The 20458-nt window shown below is 32.2% G+C and overlaps 1 protein-coding gene across 1 annotated transcript in view; it reads right to left on the bottom strand.

The window, feature by feature from the left end:
- Positions 1 to 20458, bottom strand: part of SMC6 (Structural maintenance of chromosomes 6) — a 143486-nt gene that overhangs the window by 62709 nt on the left and 60319 nt on the right. The window contains exons 9-12 of the mRNA XM_067283419.1: positions 17709 to 17846; positions 17565 to 17645; positions 8470 to 8616; positions 5169 to 5257 (exon numbers count right to left, since the gene is read on the bottom strand). Of these exons, the coding sequence (XP_067139520.1) occupies positions 5169 to 5257; positions 8470 to 8616; positions 17565 to 17645; positions 17709 to 17846 (455 nt within the window). The remainder of the gene's footprint in view (positions 1 to 5168; positions 5258 to 8469; positions 8617 to 17564; positions 17646 to 17708; positions 17847 to 20458) is intronic.

Here is a 20458-nt window from a genome sequence, read left to right as displayed (position 1 = left end):
GTTTTTGAAGGTCTTGTTCTGGATTAGTGACAGTGTACATATGTTCCTCTAGATTGCAATTGATGTATTTGTTAAGTAGTCTTTCCATTTTAATAGTGGTAGTAGTAGTTTTATCTACAATACCATAACTCTCATTGAAGACAGATTCAAAATATTAGAGAGGGGAGCATTGAAGATCTTCCACACTGTGGCAGTTATTTTTTCAAGGAAACCACAAGACGCTATTGTGCATTTTGTGTCTGAGATATATTGTACTAGAGCACTGCGGTACGATTCCTTTTTCATAAGTACCATGTGTTTTGATTTATCTGCCCTTAGGGCAATGATGTCATGGTCATTCAAACCATCTTCTAGATGCTCTGATGGATGGCCAGAGGATTCTGGATGGAATATTATCCTGTCTATTACGGATTGTCATCATTGTTTTCCTCTGAAATATTCCTTAGTAGTGTGATTTAGTCTTTCAATCATTTTCTTGACATCAAGTATCATTTTGAAGGTGCTAGACTGAGGGGATGGAGAATAAGACAGCAATAGAGGTCTGACCACGAGGATGAAGGAGCATGAATATTCCATTAGAAAAAAGTTGTCAATTATGGCGCTAGTGACATATGCGGGTAGTGAGGACGTACGTGTTGAACTGTAGGACGTAAAATTATTGTATAGGGTTTCAGAACAAGCTTAACTTAAATACCTGAAGGCAGTTGAAATATACAGAACAATTAAGCAGGGAGTCGCTATTAACTTTAAGGAAACGGACACACTGTCCACAACATGGCGTGCCACATTTTAACTAGATTCTGCCGACACAAACGTACATTAATGTTAATTTAAATTGCAAAGGATATCTATGTCATAATAATTAATGTGAAAATATTGATTATTTGTTTATCGTTTAGATAATATACATTATTTTGAAATTTTAAACGCAATGTATTCTAATTACATAATCAGTTGGAATATCTAAAAAAGCATTCGATTTTCGTTAGCTGTTTGGTTCTATATCGTTTACCTGACAATGTCTATTTCTATATAGACGAAAATGTTTGTAAATTTTTGTTTTCACAGTCTGGTTTATAACTGAACAAATGCTTTTTTGAATATTACTCTAAAATTACTTAAGCTAAAATGAACAAAATTAGAAGACATGCATCAATTTATCTTACAAATTCATCTATCACAATCTTTTGAAAATATGCAAATTATTAATCATTCTTGATAAGTGCTCACTGTTGACACATCTTATCTCTGTTATTGTTTAAAAATTTATTACACTTTGAATAAATTCTGACATAATAACTTCACATAGTCATTTATCATATGATTTACAATGGAAGCGAAGTCGGTAAAAAATACTCCATTCCGACTCCTGATAATTTTAGAGGGCCGACTCCAACTCCCACAAAATTAAATACCAAGTTATTTTATGGGAGGCAGAGACACTCATAGGGGGTACCCTATTCTGGACTCTGAAAGAAGCTTGGGGCATTTACTCAAATGCTTTTATAATTAATTGAAGTTAAATATTAAAAATACTAATATTTATTTGTATAAAAAAATTAATTTTTAACAAATATTTAATAAGAGGAGAAAGGGGCAATAAAATTCTACATCTACATAAATTCGACAGCATTTACACTTCAATTTCACCTTTCCAGAAGAGTCGGTCCAATTAAAAAGTGTGCGATCTATCTACTTTCAGCCTCTTGTTCGGAAAAGAAAAATATATACTCTGATCAATTAGGCTGGCACATTCAGAAAAATAGAGTACTTATTTAGAGCAAGGATAACAAAGAAATGATTCAAAAATATTCAAATTCATAAATAACCACTCTTAAAACCTTTTAACCACAGCCGTTTTTACTACTCTTCTAACGTTTTCTAAATATTTCAAAAAGTGTTCTACAACCTTTTTTTGTTGTTAGTTCAAATTCCAGCCACATTCGATTGTAGTTGTTCTTGAAAAAGGTTATTAAAAATAACAAAAAACGTTAGAAAAATAGTAAAAAATGGCTGTGGTTAAAAGGTTTTAAGAGTGGTCATTTATGTGTTTACATAATGCAGTCATAGAAGAATTTAAAGTTTAAATATTCAAATTCAATTAGGTCAAAATAATTTAACACAAATACTACAAAGAATACTACATATTTAATTAATTAAATAGATGCATTTTGTATTTAAAATAAATGAATTATAACAAAATACAAAAAGATTTTAAAAAATTAATAAATATATAATAAATTTTCTTTCATTTTTAAATCAGTGGTTCTCAACTGGAGTACACACAAAAAAATACCAAATTGAGGTTCACGGAGATATTTTAGTGGTCTATAGGGTAATTCTACTGCAGAACAATTGTTTTACTGAGAATTAAATTTCTACAGTATACATATTGTCAATTTCTTTATTACTCATTTCTTGCATAAGGGTTAAAATTTAAATTATTTAAAATACTGAATACATATACAACATATATATCTCGTTGACAAAGGTTAGAGAGAGTTTATAAAGCCAGAGTCTGTTAGGAGAATCTTATACCATCAGCGTCATGTCACTTGACAGTGACGTTTCTGAATGTTTTGCATCAGTTTGTTCCAGATCTTGAAGATTAGGGAGGGAGGCTATAAAATTTATAACCTCCCTCCAGTATAAAGGTAGTCAGTTTATTTAACCCTAACCTTCAGTTCTTTGCAAAACTCCATCTTGACAAGGTAAGAGGTATTAAAAGTGCTAGTTCATAAATACAGTAGTTACTTTCTCTGAAATTCAGAGCTTCAGTATTAAAATATTTTTTCAATTTGAAACAATGTAGCAAAAAAACATAAGGTTTTTTTTTCTGTGCAATGTCTATGGGGGTCCACAAAAAAAACTAAGAAGAAAAGGGGTCCATGGGGGAAAAAGGCTGAGAACCCCAATTTAAATAAAAAAACTAAAGTAAATTTAAAATACAGGAATCCAACTTTGACTTCTCTGGCCAGAAATTCCTCCCAACTCTGACTCCACAGCCTTGCTAGATACTGATTCTTAACCCCTAAGCCACTGAACCCTTACCCATAATTGTGGAGGCAAAATCACTTTCTGTGGATGGAGTTCTTGTTTTGCCACTGTGCCCACCGCACCATCTTTAAGCACCCAATGGCAATTGAGTTTAACATTATGGTACAAGGTCCATTTTTTGTCTCTCATCATGATTCTGTCTAAAATGGCTCTCTCTGAGACAGGTCAATAGGGAACTGCAAACATCCACATGCTACTGTTTCTGCTCTGGCATCAACTTACAGAGGGGGTATCATTTTTCCACTTTGGACACATAATCAAGATCCTGCAGATGCCAGTGAATGGTTTAAAAGGATGATGAATAGAGTATAGTGGAACCTCGGTACCCGTCTGCTTTAGAATATGTCCAATTCAGAATACGTCCTGTTTGGATGAAACAAATTTTGCTCGGTATACGACTTAATTCAATTATATGCACCATCTATGAACATCTTAGCACTATCAGTGTACTAAACCAGACTAGACGTTTGCGATCCCACGGTTTATAACTTTGTTAAATTTCTTCTGATTTTAATTTGTAAGTAAAATTTTATTATTTTTATTAATCATGAATTGCAAAAAAGACAAATGAAAAGCAACAGAAAAATAAAAAAATGACTAGAATCACAATGGAACTGAAAAAAAAATTGTTGAGAAATATGAAAGTGGCATGGGTGTTTGAGATTTAACTGTCGCATACCATATTCCGAGAACGATGATATTGACAATCATGAAAAATAAAGACATTATTAAATCTGCTAATGTTGCAAAAGGGGTTTAATCAATTTCTAAACAGATTATTAGTATTAAGGAGAGTTTGATTTGATTTGATTTTGATTTAATGATTTAAATCATATAATACAATATACTGTAATAACTTTAAAAATCTATAATAAAATTTATTTTTTTATTAATGTGCTCAGTGTTTAAATTATTTTACAACCCCATTAATATATCATATCAAGAGGGTCTTTTTTTACATGAAAATGGATTAATCATTTTTACATTACTTCTTATGGGAAAGGTTGGTTTGGTATATATCCTATTCAGTGTAAGTCCACACATCAGGAACAGATTAAGGTCGTATACCGATGTTCCACTGTATTGTGGCTAATTCTTCAGCTGTTTGCAATGAATTTGCCTCAACAGCTGCTCACAGGTCATTGTCCTGCTTGACAACTCTTCCTTGGGGCATATCAGTAAGGCTGGTGGTCCCCACCTGACATGTTTTGAACCAGCTTTGAAATTTGCAAACTTCAAGGGTTCCATGTCCATATACAGCATTGATATTTTGTGCCACTAGGGTTATTGAACGTTCCTGATGGAACTCAAAGAATAACATGTCATACATGTTCTTCAGATGTTTAAACACATGTCACCGACACACAACTTGCTTTAGATCAATCACACTCTGTACACATGTATACAATGAACTGTCCTATCCAGCACTAGTATTGCAACCTTAATGTAGTTCATAATTCACCAATTGTATTGTATGACAGTGATTACATGGACATGCAAACAAAGACATTATTTACGGGATGACCTGATATATTAGTTTATTACAGTAGTGAACCTACATTAATAAACTATTAAAGGTTAGCTTGTAAGATTTCACTAAAATTTTGTGATAAACAAGTCACTAAATTACACAATTGCTGTACAACATACACACAATGCCATTGAAATATAGGAACTAGACACCGAAAACTCTTCTTCAGAGTTTTGCAGTTTTGCACTAGCACAACTTTTGCATTTTTCACAAATATGCATTAACAAAATTAGTAATACCAGGATTATTCAATTTGAATATTGCAATGAGTATTAAAAATCATCATTTGTTGTAACAGGAATTTGAATGCAAAGTTAAGTTGTAATTAAATTTTAAAACATTTAGAATTATTTTATATTTATTAAGGAAATTTTAAAAAATTGAATTTTACAAAATAGTTTTACACCATATTTTTAGAAAGAATATGAAAACACTATTATTCACATAATCATAAATATATGATAATAAATTTTTTGTTAAAATTATAACAATATACTTTAATTTTCCTCTCTTTTTAAGAATTTTTTATTTTTAAAATTATCAAGTTGCTCTTTAATCACTAAGATTATTAAATACTTACCCTTTTCTTAATTCTTCAATTCTTGTTTTCAAGCCTGTTATTTCCTTCTCCAAGGAAGATATTTCTTTTTCAACTTTTCTCAATTCTAACTGTTTTTTAAGTGATATTTGTATAAGTTTTTGTAATTAATCTATTATATTGCTTATTCTATATCAAGTTTTCCAAATTATTTTTTAACAGACATTATATTACTAAAAATTTATGCAATTTTTTTACCAAGTTTATCAGCAGTAGTGTTATGGAAAAAATATAAATTTTGGTTTTTGTTACTAAGTTTTTTATTCATATAGACTAGTATATAATTTGCTTTAATTATTACAACTGAGTATAATGAAATATTTGCAATTTAGTTCAAACTAAAGCTAGTAAAACAAGTTAGTACAAACTTTAAAAAGTAAATATATATTAGTTTTAGTAAAAACTACCTTTTAGTCTTTACAATTTAAAAAAATAAACATTGAATAATTGAACATACACAAAGATTCAAATAAGTAATTCTGATTTGAGTAAATTTCATAAAATTTAAGTTTAAATAAAAATATTAATTTAAAAAATTGTTCTCTTTTTGATTTAATGTTATCCAATACATAAAAATTTATACAGTAAAGCAGGGGTGGCCAACTTTTGTGTACATAAGATCTACTTTTTATCTTAAAAATGTGTTGCGATCGACTTGTTGTCGTAGGCACAGTCTAAGTGGCGAGGGGGTGTGAAATACATACTATGTTTATACACTGCTTCAGTACAAGGTGCACTCCCACGAGCTATGGATAGATAAGGAAAATATATGTTCAAAACTATTTTTTATTTTTTAAATCACTTATTAAGTTTTCAAGATATAAGCTCATAAAGAAAATAAATTTCCAGACCCAACTTTTGATATTTGCAGTTACGAGTTCATTCAGGCGGCACAGGAGTTCGTACAGGCGGCACCTAAAAAAAGCGATTTTTCGACACTTTCAAGATAGATTTTTATTAACTTAAAATATAATTTAATTTTTTTTATCAATTACAATGTATAAATTGTGGTACGTAAATTTGAAAAAGTTGTTATAAAACTGCACAGTACAGCTGATAATTTGATTATAAGATTTTACTTTCGCGATTTTTTTTTTGGGCTAAGAAAATTTATCATAGAAGAATGATATAAGATTTTTAGGCTTATTTTTTGCTAATCTATCAATAGCTAGCGGGAGTGCTCTTTGTACTGAAACACCCTGTATATCTACCTACGTAAAAAACAACGTAATTATTTAACGGGCCAAAAAACTCACGTCCAGGGGAATTAAAACAACATGAGTAATTATTAACAATATTTATTAATTCAAATTAGCTACTGATAAAGACAGATTTAGAATTTATTTTATTACGCTACATTAATGGGAGGACTGAGTTTGCACGTCTCTTACCAAGGAAACATAATTAGGTGTATATCCTGACAAAGATAATAATAATGATTCTTCAGTATAGGAATCAGTCAGGACAGAATGTTTAGTCTTCGTTAACTTTAAGTATGAAAATGCCAATTCACACAGGTATGTAGTTCCAAAACAGGAATAAATATATTTGCTACATTTGGTGATACTGGGATATTTTTCTCAATTGACATATTTCCAAAAATCCAAAAAAATAGAGGTCTGTTGCCAAAAACGCTCACTTATCAAGTAAATAGATAGGTAAGAAAAGCCATAATTTAATTTAAAACATAAAGAACAGGTACTTACATTTTAAACAAATGAAAAATTGAAACTCAACGTTGTCACCGTGGATAAATAATATTGATTAATAATAATAATATTGTTAATACTAAAGAAAAAAAGCTACCACATGACAGTATCAAATATTCAAGCTAAATGGCTGTTTTTTCTACGAGTCCAGTCATAACTGCATGCATATTGTTGCTTTTGCACATTGCGTTCAGTTACAAGTGTAACACATTAAGTCAAGACATCGCGAGCGATTGACCAAAATTGGCATTACGATCAACTGGCGATCGACTTGTTAGCCACCCCTGCAGTAGAGCATCGATTATCTGACCCCCAATTAACCATCACATCGGTTAACCGACCATGTTCTAGTCGGCAAATTCAAATGTTTGCTAGTGATGTGGCACTACAATATTTGGCTGTCTTGGATACTTTAATATTATTTTTGTTAAATTTTTGCGTGTTTTAGCTAGCAACACTGGCTCGACCATGAAAGGGAAGCCAGTATTTAAACCATGCTTAATTTTTTATTTTGTCTTTATTTTTGTATTTATTTTGTGGGGAAAATAAAGAAATAATTTTTCTTTCTTTATTTTCACCATTATTTTATTATTATTATTATTATTATTATTATTATTATTATTATTTTTTTTATTTTTTTTTTAAATTTTGTTAGGCTTAACATTGATGAAAATTCAACACAGAGTAGGTTAATAGCAATATACTAATATACAAATTACATGGGATATACTAATAATGTATTTTTTCATACTTTTCGGTTATCCGTTTTTTCAGTTATCCGACCAACCCCAGTCCCCAATTGAGTCGGATAATCGATGCTCTACTGTATTACTATTTCTGACATTTACAGTTTCCTCTACAACAGCAGTCGGGGAACTGGGGTAAAAATGAAATTATTGGGAATAATAAGAAATTTCTCCAAAACCTAAAGAGTAAAAGTTTTCAATGAAATTATTGTGTTCCAAAATGATAATTTCATTTGGTTTGTCTATTATTTATTATTTTCAGTGTAAAATGATTCAATAAATAGTATTTAATTTAAATTTGTATTGATTTTCTCCTTTTCAAAATGAGGGAGATAATGTCAACTTACACAAATATATTTTGGGGTAATGGCTAAAAAAGTTCCCTGTTCCCTGCCCTACAATATATTACCTATAGTTCATAACTCAAACATATGCATTTCATTATTCCAATTTGCAACAGAATGACTTAAATTATGTTTGTATTTACATCAAATTCATAAAATCTCCTTTTAATTTTATGCTTTAGATGTTTCTGAACATTCTTATATTCCTTCTATCAGTTATTTTATTGGAATATTGGTGCAATCTGCAGCAGCTTCTACAATGTACTGTTTTTCTATTTTCTTACAACTACTACCAAAAATTATTTTGCTTGTATAAAATTATCTATTTTGCTAATAGACTACAACAATTACTACACAATTTTTATAACAAATTAAGGAATGATATACTACACTTTTATTAAATCATGTTAAATTATATTATAAATTATTAGACAGAAATATATTTATGTCACATCATTCAGAAATTTAATTTCTATTTACTTACCTTTTTATTATTTAACAATCTGTTTTCCTGATCTAACTGACTTTTTGCTTCAGTATATTGTGGTTGTAACATATCTTTATCCTCTTTCATCTTTTTTATTTTATTTTCAATTTCCTGTTTTTCAGAAAGTTTTTCTGCTAATTTTTCCTGTAAAATTAAAATGAATTTTAAAATAACTATTATAATAATATATTAATAAGAGTGAAAAAGATTTTAAATTATAATTTCAGGCCTCAAAACAGAAAATGACTTCAAAATAAGTGAGAATAGCAACTCCAAGCAAGAAGAAAGTGACTCAGCAGTGACTGAAATAAAATTAGTTGGCCATGATGATATATATTATTTGTGAAGAGTCAAGTCCAAATGTTATTTTATGTTTATGGGTTTCATTTGATGTTAGATTTAGAGAACGTTTTAAGACAATAACTTATTTTCATTATTAACTAATAATAATTACATATAAAGCAATCATAATTTGTAAATGTGACCAGATAATACCACAAATCAAGCTTTTGGCTATTGGCACTGTTTGCCGCAGTGGTATAATTTAAAAACTCAATCAGAGTATATAGTAATAATCAAATAGCATATAAAATGTGTTTTTCTTAAAATAAAGGTATTACGAATTATCTCGTAGTTGGCTTATGTAACAGAAAGCTCTTCGCTAAAGCCAAACTACGAGTTAATTCGTGCACAGACACGATTCGTCCTGTCACTTTGCTACAGCCAATCGGAGATGTGCGTCTAAATTTATTAGTAATAAATCGGATATGGAAGCGAGCACATCACATTTACGTCTTTTTTGAGAGTGTTATTTTTTATTTATTTTTATAATCAAATTATAAATATCCCAAAATGGATAAGAAAAGACCACTGACTAAAAAACAACTTGATTACTACACTAATCTAAGTGATTCAGAATCTGACAAAATTTTTGGTAAGGATGGGGGAGTTTATTTGGCAGCGAAATGGTCCTGTTACTGTATGTAAATGGAAAGACAAACGAGAAGTCCTTACCGTTTCAAACATGCACGTTGTTGAAATGGTAGAGGTGTTCAATCGCAATGGAAAATGTTCGATGAAACCGAATATAATTCGAGATTATAATAATGGAATGTCTGGCATTGACGATCAGATCAAATGCTATCGTACTACACAGCTCTAAGAAAGACTATTAGATGGCCCAAAAAGGTTGCATTACATATTATAGAAATATAAATACATAATGCGCACAAACTCTTTCAAAAAGCAACTTCTTCTAAAATAAAACTTATAAAGTTTAGAAAAGCATTCGTCAAAGCGTTGATTGGAGAAGAGATTCAACCAGTTTAAAAAAAAATTAAATTGCAGAAGCTTCACTATTTACAGAGTATCCCATCTACTCAGAAAAAACAACATCTGAAAAAGCCATGTCGAATTTGTACCAAAGCTAAAAAACGCCGAGAAACGCGTTATTTCTGTCCAATCTGTCTTGAAAAGCCAGCCCTTTGCGTAGAAGATTGTTTTAAAAATTATCACAAACAATAAAAATATCGTTTTGCTTTTGATTTTGAATAAACATTTTATAATATTTTCTGTTCGTTTAAATTTATATTTCTGTTTTATAAATTATCACAAACAATAAAAATATTGTTTTGCTTTCGATTTTGAATAAACTTTTTATGATTATATTTTCTGTTCATTTATTAATAAATGTTCTGTTCATGTAAGCCAAACTTGATTTTTTGTTCTTGCCCCTGAAGCTATCTATTCATATTTACACTGATATACTACGAATTACATCGTAGCTGCACAAATATGGCAAGGAAACAAACTACGATATAACTCGTAGGTGGCGTCCTAGGCAGAAACGGTAACTACGAGTCATCTCGTAGATTGGCAGTCAACGTGTTAACTAATAATAATTACATATAAAGCAATCATAATTTGTAAATGTGACCAGATAATACCACAAATCAAGCTTTTGGCTATTGGCACTGTTTGCCGCAGTGGTATAATTTAGAACTAATGCTCACACAGGGTCTAGATGTTTGTGCGCATTTTTTGCGTGTTTGCGTGAGAAATTCGTTTCTTGTTTCTGCATAAATGGTGTCATGATTGCAAATTTTGGTCCAAAAAGTTTGTTTTTCCCTCTTCTCATATTTGCATATACATAGCCTTACAGTGAAGACTCTAATAGATACCAATCTCTGGCAAAACCGAAACTGGAATTGCGAGTTTCATTTTCAAGTGCATCACATCTGAGTCGGTTGACCAAAATTAGTGAAAGGGGTTGTTAATTATTCTTTGCTATATCTGTATATTTTGTCTATTCTTTACTCAGTTTCTTTATTTTTTGTAGAACATAACCATAGGCTAATAAGCACCAGGTCAGTCAGCCAGTTCAGTAATTAAATGAAGGAAGCATCTATTAGAAGATATACAGCATGTCTCTATTAAAAAAATTGAGAGAGAAATCACCTGTAAATTTATTGTTCTTTCTAATGAGCTATCTTCTTAAATTTTGCAAATTAAAATTTTTAATTAAAACAACCTTTCTAATACAGGAACAAATCACAAACACTGTAAAATTTTTAATTAGAAAAAGTTTAAGTTAAAATTAAAATGAGGCATTTCATTAAATAAAAAATCCAGAAATAAAATACATAACTTTTCAAGTGAAAAGACAGTGACATAATACAACAAATTTAACACATTAACTGCCATCCAATATGCCAGCCATCATAATAGTTAGGGCCTCACAGAGCCATCCGACTGCCGGCCATCACCCGACATCGCTATAACCAATGTAGTTTCACTCAAGGTTAAATTATCCTGGCTTCGTAAGACATTGTTTTACATCCTAGTGGTGGCCTCTCGCGCACCTTCTGCTCCAAAACTTCTGTTAACCCATGGGGTTATATTAGTAAGATGTGCAGCAATAAGCTACGAAAAACACAGATCCTAACCTCTGATAGTAACTCTGCACAACCCAAGTCTCTAATCGAAACAATGACCTCCCAACTTGCAATCTACTGCCCTGACGATGATTTTGAATATGATACGGATTGGCAACGTCAAATTAGGGAAAAGTGGAATGACCTAACAGACGCTGAGGACATACCACCTTTCACTGCTAATGAAATAGAACATGCTTTTAACACCTTTGGCAAAGGCAAAGCCCCTGGAGCTGATGATATTACAGCAGAGATAGGCAGGATCTGTGGAAGATAATCCCGAGTTACTTCCTAAATATTTACAATGCCTGCCTCAGCCAGGCCATTTTTCCCAAGGCCTGGAAAAATGCGTACATTGTACCAGTTCCAAAGCCAGGATCCACGACCGAAACAAGACCTATCTCCCTGCTGTTCGTTCTGGGCAAGGCCTTAGAACGGCTAGTAACTAACAGACTCATGTGGTATATTGAAAGTAATAGTTGTCTAAGCGAGGCACAATTTGGCTTTCACCCTCAGCGATCTGCTGAGAGTGCTCTCCAGTCTGTAGTCACTAACGTACAACATCTACTGGAAGATAACAAGTTTGTTCTCGGGGTCAGTCTGGATATTTCAAAGGCTTTTGATAGTACCTGGTGGCCTCACATCCTTCACTGACTTCGACAAATAAACTGTCCGCGTAACATCCCCAGACTGTTTCAAGACTACCTCAGAGACCGCACAGCAACTTTGCGATACAGCCAACACGACGTTCAAAAATGCATAACCAGAGGATGCCTGCGGGGTCAGTCTCAGGACCCCTACTATAGAATGTCACATTTGACTCTTTTCTCAGAGAAGATTTTGGCCAAACCAGGTGCTACGCTTACGCCGACGACGTTTTCATGCTTCTAGGAGGTCGGTCCAGGGCTGACCTTGAGAGCAAGGCTAGCAACTTGTTACAAGATGTCCACAATTGGGGTAACAAGCACAAGTTGCGCTTCAACCCGCAGAAGACAAGGGCAATCATGTTCAATCGATCCAGACAACCCAACTTGTATTTACATCCACCTCATTTCAAAATGCAAGGTAAAATGATTAAAGTGGAGAAAACCTTGAAGTATTTGGGTGTGATCCTCGATTTCCGCCTTTCTTGGGACGCTCACGTAGACTACATCGCAAGCCAAACAGGCCTCGTACTGCAATCTTTCGCCCAGGTGGCCAAGAGAGATTGGGGCCTCTCTGCAGGTGCTATGTCGGCAATCTACGATGGGCTATACCTACCAGTTATTACCTATGCATGTGGTACCTGGGAATGGGCCACATGCAAAGTCCGTATCAACAGGAAGCTTGTATCATCCCAAAGATGCACTCTCATTCTAATAACAAAAGCATTTCACACCACTAGCAACCGCTGCCTTCAGGTGGTGGCAAGGAAACCACCTGTGGACCTTGTCATTAAACAGCGAGAGCGTTATCATCACCTTAAATGGGGTGGAACTATACAGACCTCTGTGCATACAGTTAACCACAATGACATAGAGTGGCCCTTTCCCTACAAGGATCTGCTGTCATCTGAAACTACTAACTTCTGCATTATCAACAACACTTTAAGTACTGTTTTATACTTAAGTACTGAGATAAGTGTTTATACTGATGGTTCTCGAATTAATGACTCGACTGGGTGCAGCTATGTAATTTACGTTGAAAACACCGAGATCTATCATCAAATCCACAAACTCAGTAATCATTGCACAGTGTTTCAAGCTGAACTGTTCGCAATAAACATGGCTATCGATCACATAAACAGCAATTACAACAATTCTTTCATCTCTATTCATACTGACTCCCTCTCAGTCTACAACACAATTATGAACAAGAAACTCCATTCTCTTGCTCAACGTATTCATAATTCCATACGGAATTCTACAAACAAATTCAACATCTCTTGGGATAGAGCCCACCAGGGGATGGTGGGCAATGAGAGGGCAGACCACCTAGCGAAAGAGGCTGCCATGAATGAATCACTGCCTATCTCATATAGTAAGATCAGTCAGTGCACACTTTGCGGGATGCTGTGGGAGGATACATTACAACTGTGGCAGAATACTTGGGATCAACAAAACCACCATCTTACGTACCAATTCATCCCAGACCTGAAGAATTTTATCAGTAACAAGTGGTACACCCCTGACTACTGCATGACACAAATCTTGACGAATCATGGCAAATTCGCGAGCTACCTCGTGAGATTTACTGGCAGGACTTGCAACATGTGCCCAACTTGCTTCACGAAAGATGGTTCCACCAAATACCTCTTCTACTATATGATACTCAATCGTGAAAGACTACAACTACAACTCCTGCTCGAGGAACAGGGAATTGCTTGGCCATGTGCCCCATCTGATATTTGGCTTACTAAAGAAATCTACCAGGCTTTCAAAAACCTAGCAAGACAAATAAATTATGTCACGCATAGCAATATCTTCAATTAATATCAGCACCACTCTGCTTGGCATTGGGTTGTATTGTGACTGTTTACTACAACCACGTTTTGGGAATCATTTATAGAGGCATACTTCCAGGTTACACCTCACCACTAATCTTATTGTGAGGGCTGGCTTTTGGACAACCATTGACATACTTTGCAACACGCGACAAACCAGCCGTGTATTTCAACAACTGTAGAAAATCCTCCATGCGTAAAATATGTCGCGTAGTGACCCCCCTATGCTTTGGGACGCTTGTAGACATCCTGTTCTTCTCTTCACGCGCAAAGTTGTCGCGTGTTGAAACTTTCTTACCATGTAAGTTCGCATGGAGTCCACTCTTGTATATACCTACTCCTTTTCTTTATAGTATATTGTTCGTATATACTATTCATGTATTCTTTTTCTGGCAATGCTTGTTGCGGGGCTGGGAAAATGTACAATTTTGTATGAAATAAAATAGAAAAATGACTGGTAAAAATGACTGGTGGCCTCTCGCGGACGTCTATGAAGTTGGTTTCTGACTGCCGACCGTCGAACCACCCCATGAGGCTCATAAAGGGGTTTGACGGTTGGCAGTCGAACCACTTCATCTGATAGTGTGCTTTTTAATAGTGAATAGTTAAAACAAGGAAAAAATATTGAAAACTAGTTTAATTATTCTCTTTTGTTACATATAAAGTAATTAATATTAAATATTTCCTAGTCTTATAGTCTCTGGTTTCAGGCCATATGACAGCCAGTCATCGTTGATATATATTTTTTATCTTCACTCTACCAACTGTTATATAATGACCCTTCTATTTATATTATAATAAAATATTAAATATCAAATTTTCTCATTGTGGCCTAAAAAAAATGGAAAATATCATATTACAGTTAGCCTGATAAAACACAAAATATCATATTACAGGTGGCAGTTAACGTGTTAAAATTAGTTTGTGGCACCATCCATTACAAGATTTTGTTAAAAATCGACTTTTATATTATTAATAATTACAAAACTGCAAATAGTTTCATTTTGAGAGTAGAGACGAGTTTTTTCATAAATTCATAAGTGCTAATAAACGAGTAAAATCTTCATGAAGTCCAACTCCACTCAAGTTATGACATGTAATCCCTTTCTATCTTCCCACTCCTCAATCTATAACCAATCAAAATTTAATAGCATCAAAGTCCTTTATACACAAGATACTTCACTAAATTTTGTTTCCTAATCATTACCTGTAATTTTGCAATCACTCAAATTAAAATTTTATTATTATTATATAAATAATATTAATATGTATGTATGTAATATTAATGTATAAAATTTTACTCAAACATTAACATATGTTAATGTTTGATTCACATGTATTAATATTCAATGATATTATATGATATTAGCTTGACCCTCCATTTGAATTTTTAGAAAAAGAGAAAAGAGGATTTATAAGAAAGTGTCTTTTACCTTTGTAAACAAAATTGCACTTTGCACAAAAAAGTAGTGCAATTTTGAAAAAACAAAGTAATGTGAGAATCCAGAGAAAAATAATTTGCCTTTTTATTGTATAATTTCATTTGTTTTGTTTTGGTAAAATGTATGAAAACTGGAAAAGAAACTTACTGTTGTCCTGTTGAAATGAGATAACACAGTTCCCTCAAAATTGATAATTTAACAAGAGATTTCATCAGATTTATCCACTAAACTTTCTTTTTCTCTGAGTAGAACAGAAAAGTGAAGTAGAAGTAGATTGGAAAATTGAAGTGAGAAGGGAGAGAAAAGGCAAAAAAATGGAAAGAAGGTTTGCGGAGGGCATTGCGAAGGATTGCCTGTGACGCATTTACTAATAAAACAAGAAAATTTACAACTTATACAAACACAATATAAAATACATAGATAGGACTAGCTGGTTTTGTCTCGCAAGAAAATAATAATTACAAGTATTATAAACAAGTGCAATTGTAAAGTGGAACAAATAACATTAAAAATACATTGATGAGACTGGCTGATTTTGCCATACAAAAAGAATGTAATAACAAATATTATATACCATTGTATCATGGTACCAAAGGTGCAAGTGGAATGTCCTAATAATAATCTTCTTCACTACTGATGTATTCTCTTCTCAGTGATTCATCATTGTAGTCAAAGGTCTGACCGTCTATAGATATATTTGTAAGGAATGCATTGTCTGTGTCAAGTGTAAGGTTATTGATGCTTTTTGTCACAGTTTTTTGGTGCTAGTGATGAAGTGTATCATGCTTTTGTACAGTTTTTTTTAATCATTTTGAACTATTTCAAACACTGGAATTATCTCAAAAGGTAAAGAAAATACAAACAACCAAGAAGTTGAAAATATTCATGTCAATGATTGTGTGCTGACTGAAGGAGCCTCGGGTGACTTGAGAATGCAGGATTATGTGAGCTTTGACAATGAACAATCTTGCTACAGAGGGAATTAATTAAGGATTAAAAAAATTTTGCAATCTGTAATTGCCCTGAAAGACAAAATGGAGGGAGAAAAAGAAAGTGATGAGTATGAAGCAACTAGTTCCTATTCTGAGTACTAAAGAGGCCAAGAAGGCATTGAAAATAATATGAATGTGGAGACTTGCCAAACTACAAGAATCAGATGCAGATATATTCACAAGCAATGTTTGTCAATTAGACAAAGTGCTAAACAAAAATCTAATTAAGAATTACAAATAAGTCAATTAGAGATTTTTTCAAAGTTGTAGAAAATTAGATAGTCATAAAGGAAAATAAAAATGCTTTAGAAATACAGTTACGCTTAATACTGAATAAATTATTGCATCTTTCAATACATTTTAATCATTCTTATGATGCATGGTTATAATGAACTAAAATTAGTGGACCCTTGCCTACTCACTTTATCTGAATTTCACTGAATATCTAAAGATTTTAATTTTGAGTGCCAAAATTCATCCCCAATTTCAATGGCATTCTTTCAAACAAACAGTTGCAAATCTATACTGATTTATACAGAAATAAAAAATCTTTATCTTTTGCACCTGGTTCCAAACTTATTTTACAGCTCACATGACTCTTCTTAGAGAAAGGTTAGAGATTCCTGATCTACAGAATATACCTACATGTATGAAGTTGTGTATTTTCTTTTTTTGTTTTTATCTTTTTTCTGTGTGTGTAGAACAACATCTATTTACTTTCTGTGATCTGTATTTTAACATTTTATTTTGATTTATTCACCTTACAACTTTTGTCTGATATAATGTGATATAATGTTTCTTATAAATCTTCATAACACTAAAACTTTATTTTACATAGTCATAAGTGTTTCAGATTTCCATTCTGTAATTATGCCAAAATTGCCATTCCAAAGTTATGGTAAGTTTAGTAAAGTGTCATGTTTTCAAAGTCACTTTGGACATATGGGGTATGTCAGTGTGGGTTATGCAAAGGTTTTATTTCTGTTTCTAGCAAATTCTTGCAGGGTATATGTTGATGGAGATTATACACTGTTGAGAGTTATTTGTAAGACTTTACAGTTAATTGAAACTTTCATTTATTATTTTCTCAATTAAGAATTTCAACCGAATTTGATAAAATTTTATTTTCTCTAGTTATATGCTTGTAAATTTATAAGGAAAAATTACAATAGTTTGTAATTAGTTTTCGAATATGAATCCATAGAATAATTAAATTACAGAAAATTTTATTTTAAGTAAATACCTGACTTTCTTGTACTTTAGATATGAACCGTGGTGTATTATTTTTCTGTTCTTCTAATTTTCTCAATTTTTCGTTTAATTCCTATAAAGATATAAATTAAATAATGCAAATCATAAGGAATTTCAGACTTTTGAATATACTTACTCTTTCTTTGACAGCTACATAAGCCCAGGCAAACTCATTTCTTAAATGATTAAGTTTTTCATGTTGTTTTTTTAATGACTGATAAAACTCCCATTTCTGTTTCCATTCATTAACTTCTTTTTCCAATTCAGGAAGAGTCTAATCGAGTCAAATAGTACACTATTATAATATTTATTACATTAAAATATTTACAATCATTATTCTATTTGCTTGTCAGCTATTTTAAAAAATATAATTAATAAATTCTATTTTTCACAATCATTACTTCATAATTTACACAATTCAGCCAGACAGATTATTAATTGCTCATGTTGTCACAAGTATCTGTAAGAAAATTATTTATTTACTAATTCTATATACAGGGTGGTCTATTTATAATGTCAATTGTAAATCTCCCCCAAAATATATATTAAATTGAAAAAGTGTCTTTATGAAAGTTTATTATTTTGAAGGGGATTTTTGTACCATATAAAAGTTAAGCCCTCCTTCCCCTTGAGTGGGATGAAAGCTAACTTTTGATTTTCAAATGGTAACCTCCAACTTTTGTTTTTTTATTTTTGAATTCTTTACTAAAAAAATGTTTTATTGTAAACAATTTTTTCAATAAACAATAATTTTAAAAATCAGTAGCACTCTTAGTATTTTTGAAAGAAAAAGCTTTAAAATATTTTTTTTATATTCTAATTTATTACAGCTGAAAAAATAATGACCAAAACCAAAAATAAACAATTTCCATTATAAATTTATGTAAAACACACAATTTTTTAGAAAAACATGTAGAGTGTTCATTTCAGCAAATATTCAAAGAGGTGGCCATTGACTTCAATGCATTTCTCAACATGTTTTCAGTGCTCTGCAAAACCTGTGGGTCAATTTGATGTGCAATTATCAACAATAAGTAGTTTATATTTTCATGTGTCTGTGACATTCTGAGGGTGCAATTAAATTAATTAGTAATAACTTAAATTAACCCAGAAACGGTCAAGCAATGACGAAGTGGAAAACCTACACACATCCTATTTCTCGTGATTTCTTGATAGATAAAACAGATCAAATATCCCTCCAGATCACAATTATTACTCACGTTGTAACCTAAGTTCTGACCTTAGTCAATATAGACAATTAGTCATAATAATGAGCTGTCAAACAAGCAAATTTATGAGGTAATTCAAGCCACGATGACAACAGAAATGGGCAATAATTCATTGATATGTCCGATTCTTGACAGCTCATATCTACGACACCCAGACCTAAATTTGAATTTAGAACAGATTGAGCATCAGACAGTTCTCACACAAAACACATTTAAAAAGGGCTTGCACCTGATCATTTAGGGGGACAACAGCAGACAACAGCAAACACCAACGGACATTGGTGGTTATTACGAAACACCATAGACAGCATGAACATTCACTGGTATAGAAGAACTCAAGCCGCCCAAACCTACATTGCTGAATTCACCTCCTTCCAGACACTTAGCCTTAGATCATTGATTGTTCAGCCAATGTCACGTACAAGAATCTAGGAGCTTTGAAGAGTCATCTCAGAGATATTTTAGTTAAATGGTTGTAAGCTCTCTCTCTCAGTTCATTAGTTATAAGTAGTATAACGCATAACTGCTGCTATGTATTTAATCCTCTTGTGTTTTTATTAAATTCGTTATTTTGTTTAACCTGTCGACATGTTTATTATGAGATAATGACATCCTATCAACTTACTCGCGACTTCCCCACTCGATTTATAGCCCTTGAAGACACAATAATGGGACTCGCCATCCTTGCTGGTAAGCAGGGTTTAGAGTGCCCTTCTCTAATCCCCTCGGTTCTCACATGTCACTGGTACTCCAGAATAACACTTTTCTTTTAGCATTCCTCAGAGACGAAATCTGGAGATGTCAGATCTGGCGTAAAAGCCAACCAAGAGATTGTTCTTCTCATCCTATCTACAAGTTAGGAAAATCCCTATTCAAAATTTGATGAGCTTGAACTGAATAATGAGCTAAGCAACCATCATGTTGAAATCATATTCAATTGTTGGCATATGCATTTATCATTTTTTTAATCTGTCAAATTATACTGCATTTAACAGACATAAAATGATAAATGTTGATCACTTTTAATCATTTTCAATAAACTTTTTTTATTTCTATTACACCTTCTTTACAGGAAGCTTTATTTTTCAAAAATACTAAAAATGCTACTGATAAAAAACACACCTTTAACGATCCAGCAAATGAAATTTACTAAAATTAAAACGTTTTTGATTGTTTTTAACCAATCTTTCTCAGTTACCATAAAAATATTTTATGGTAACTGAGGAAGATCGATATTTTAATAAATTTTATTTGCTGGATTGTTAAAAGTTTGTTTTTTATCGTATTCTATCTATCCAGTACGTACAATATATGAGTAATAAAATGTTATTACTTTCAATAAACAAACCAAAAATGAAAAAAAATTGGGGGTTTCTATCGAAAATAGAAAGTCAGACCCCACTTTATTCACAAGGGGGAAGGGAGGGCTTACTTTGGAGGGCACCTTCAAAATAATAAAGTTTTGTTTAAGACATTTTTTAAAATTTAATGTATATTTCGGAAAATATTTGCAACTGACATTATAAATGGACCACCTTGTATATACACTGCTAGAAGTGAAATCCCAACATCAAGGAGTTATACTACTTGAATGAAAATTATAATGAACATTTATCTATGATTTGTTACATTAATACCAGTTTCAAGGTCAGAACTC

The sequence above is a fragment of the Centruroides vittatus genome, unplaced genomic scaffold (genome assembly GCF_030686945.1).
Source record: "Centruroides vittatus isolate TY-2023 unplaced genomic scaffold, ASM3068694v2 contig_986, whole genome shotgun sequence".
Lineage (NCBI taxonomy): Eukaryota > Metazoa > Arthropoda > Arachnida > Scorpiones > Buthidae > Centruroides > Centruroides vittatus.
This window is presented reverse-complemented; position numbering and strand designations above follow the sequence as displayed.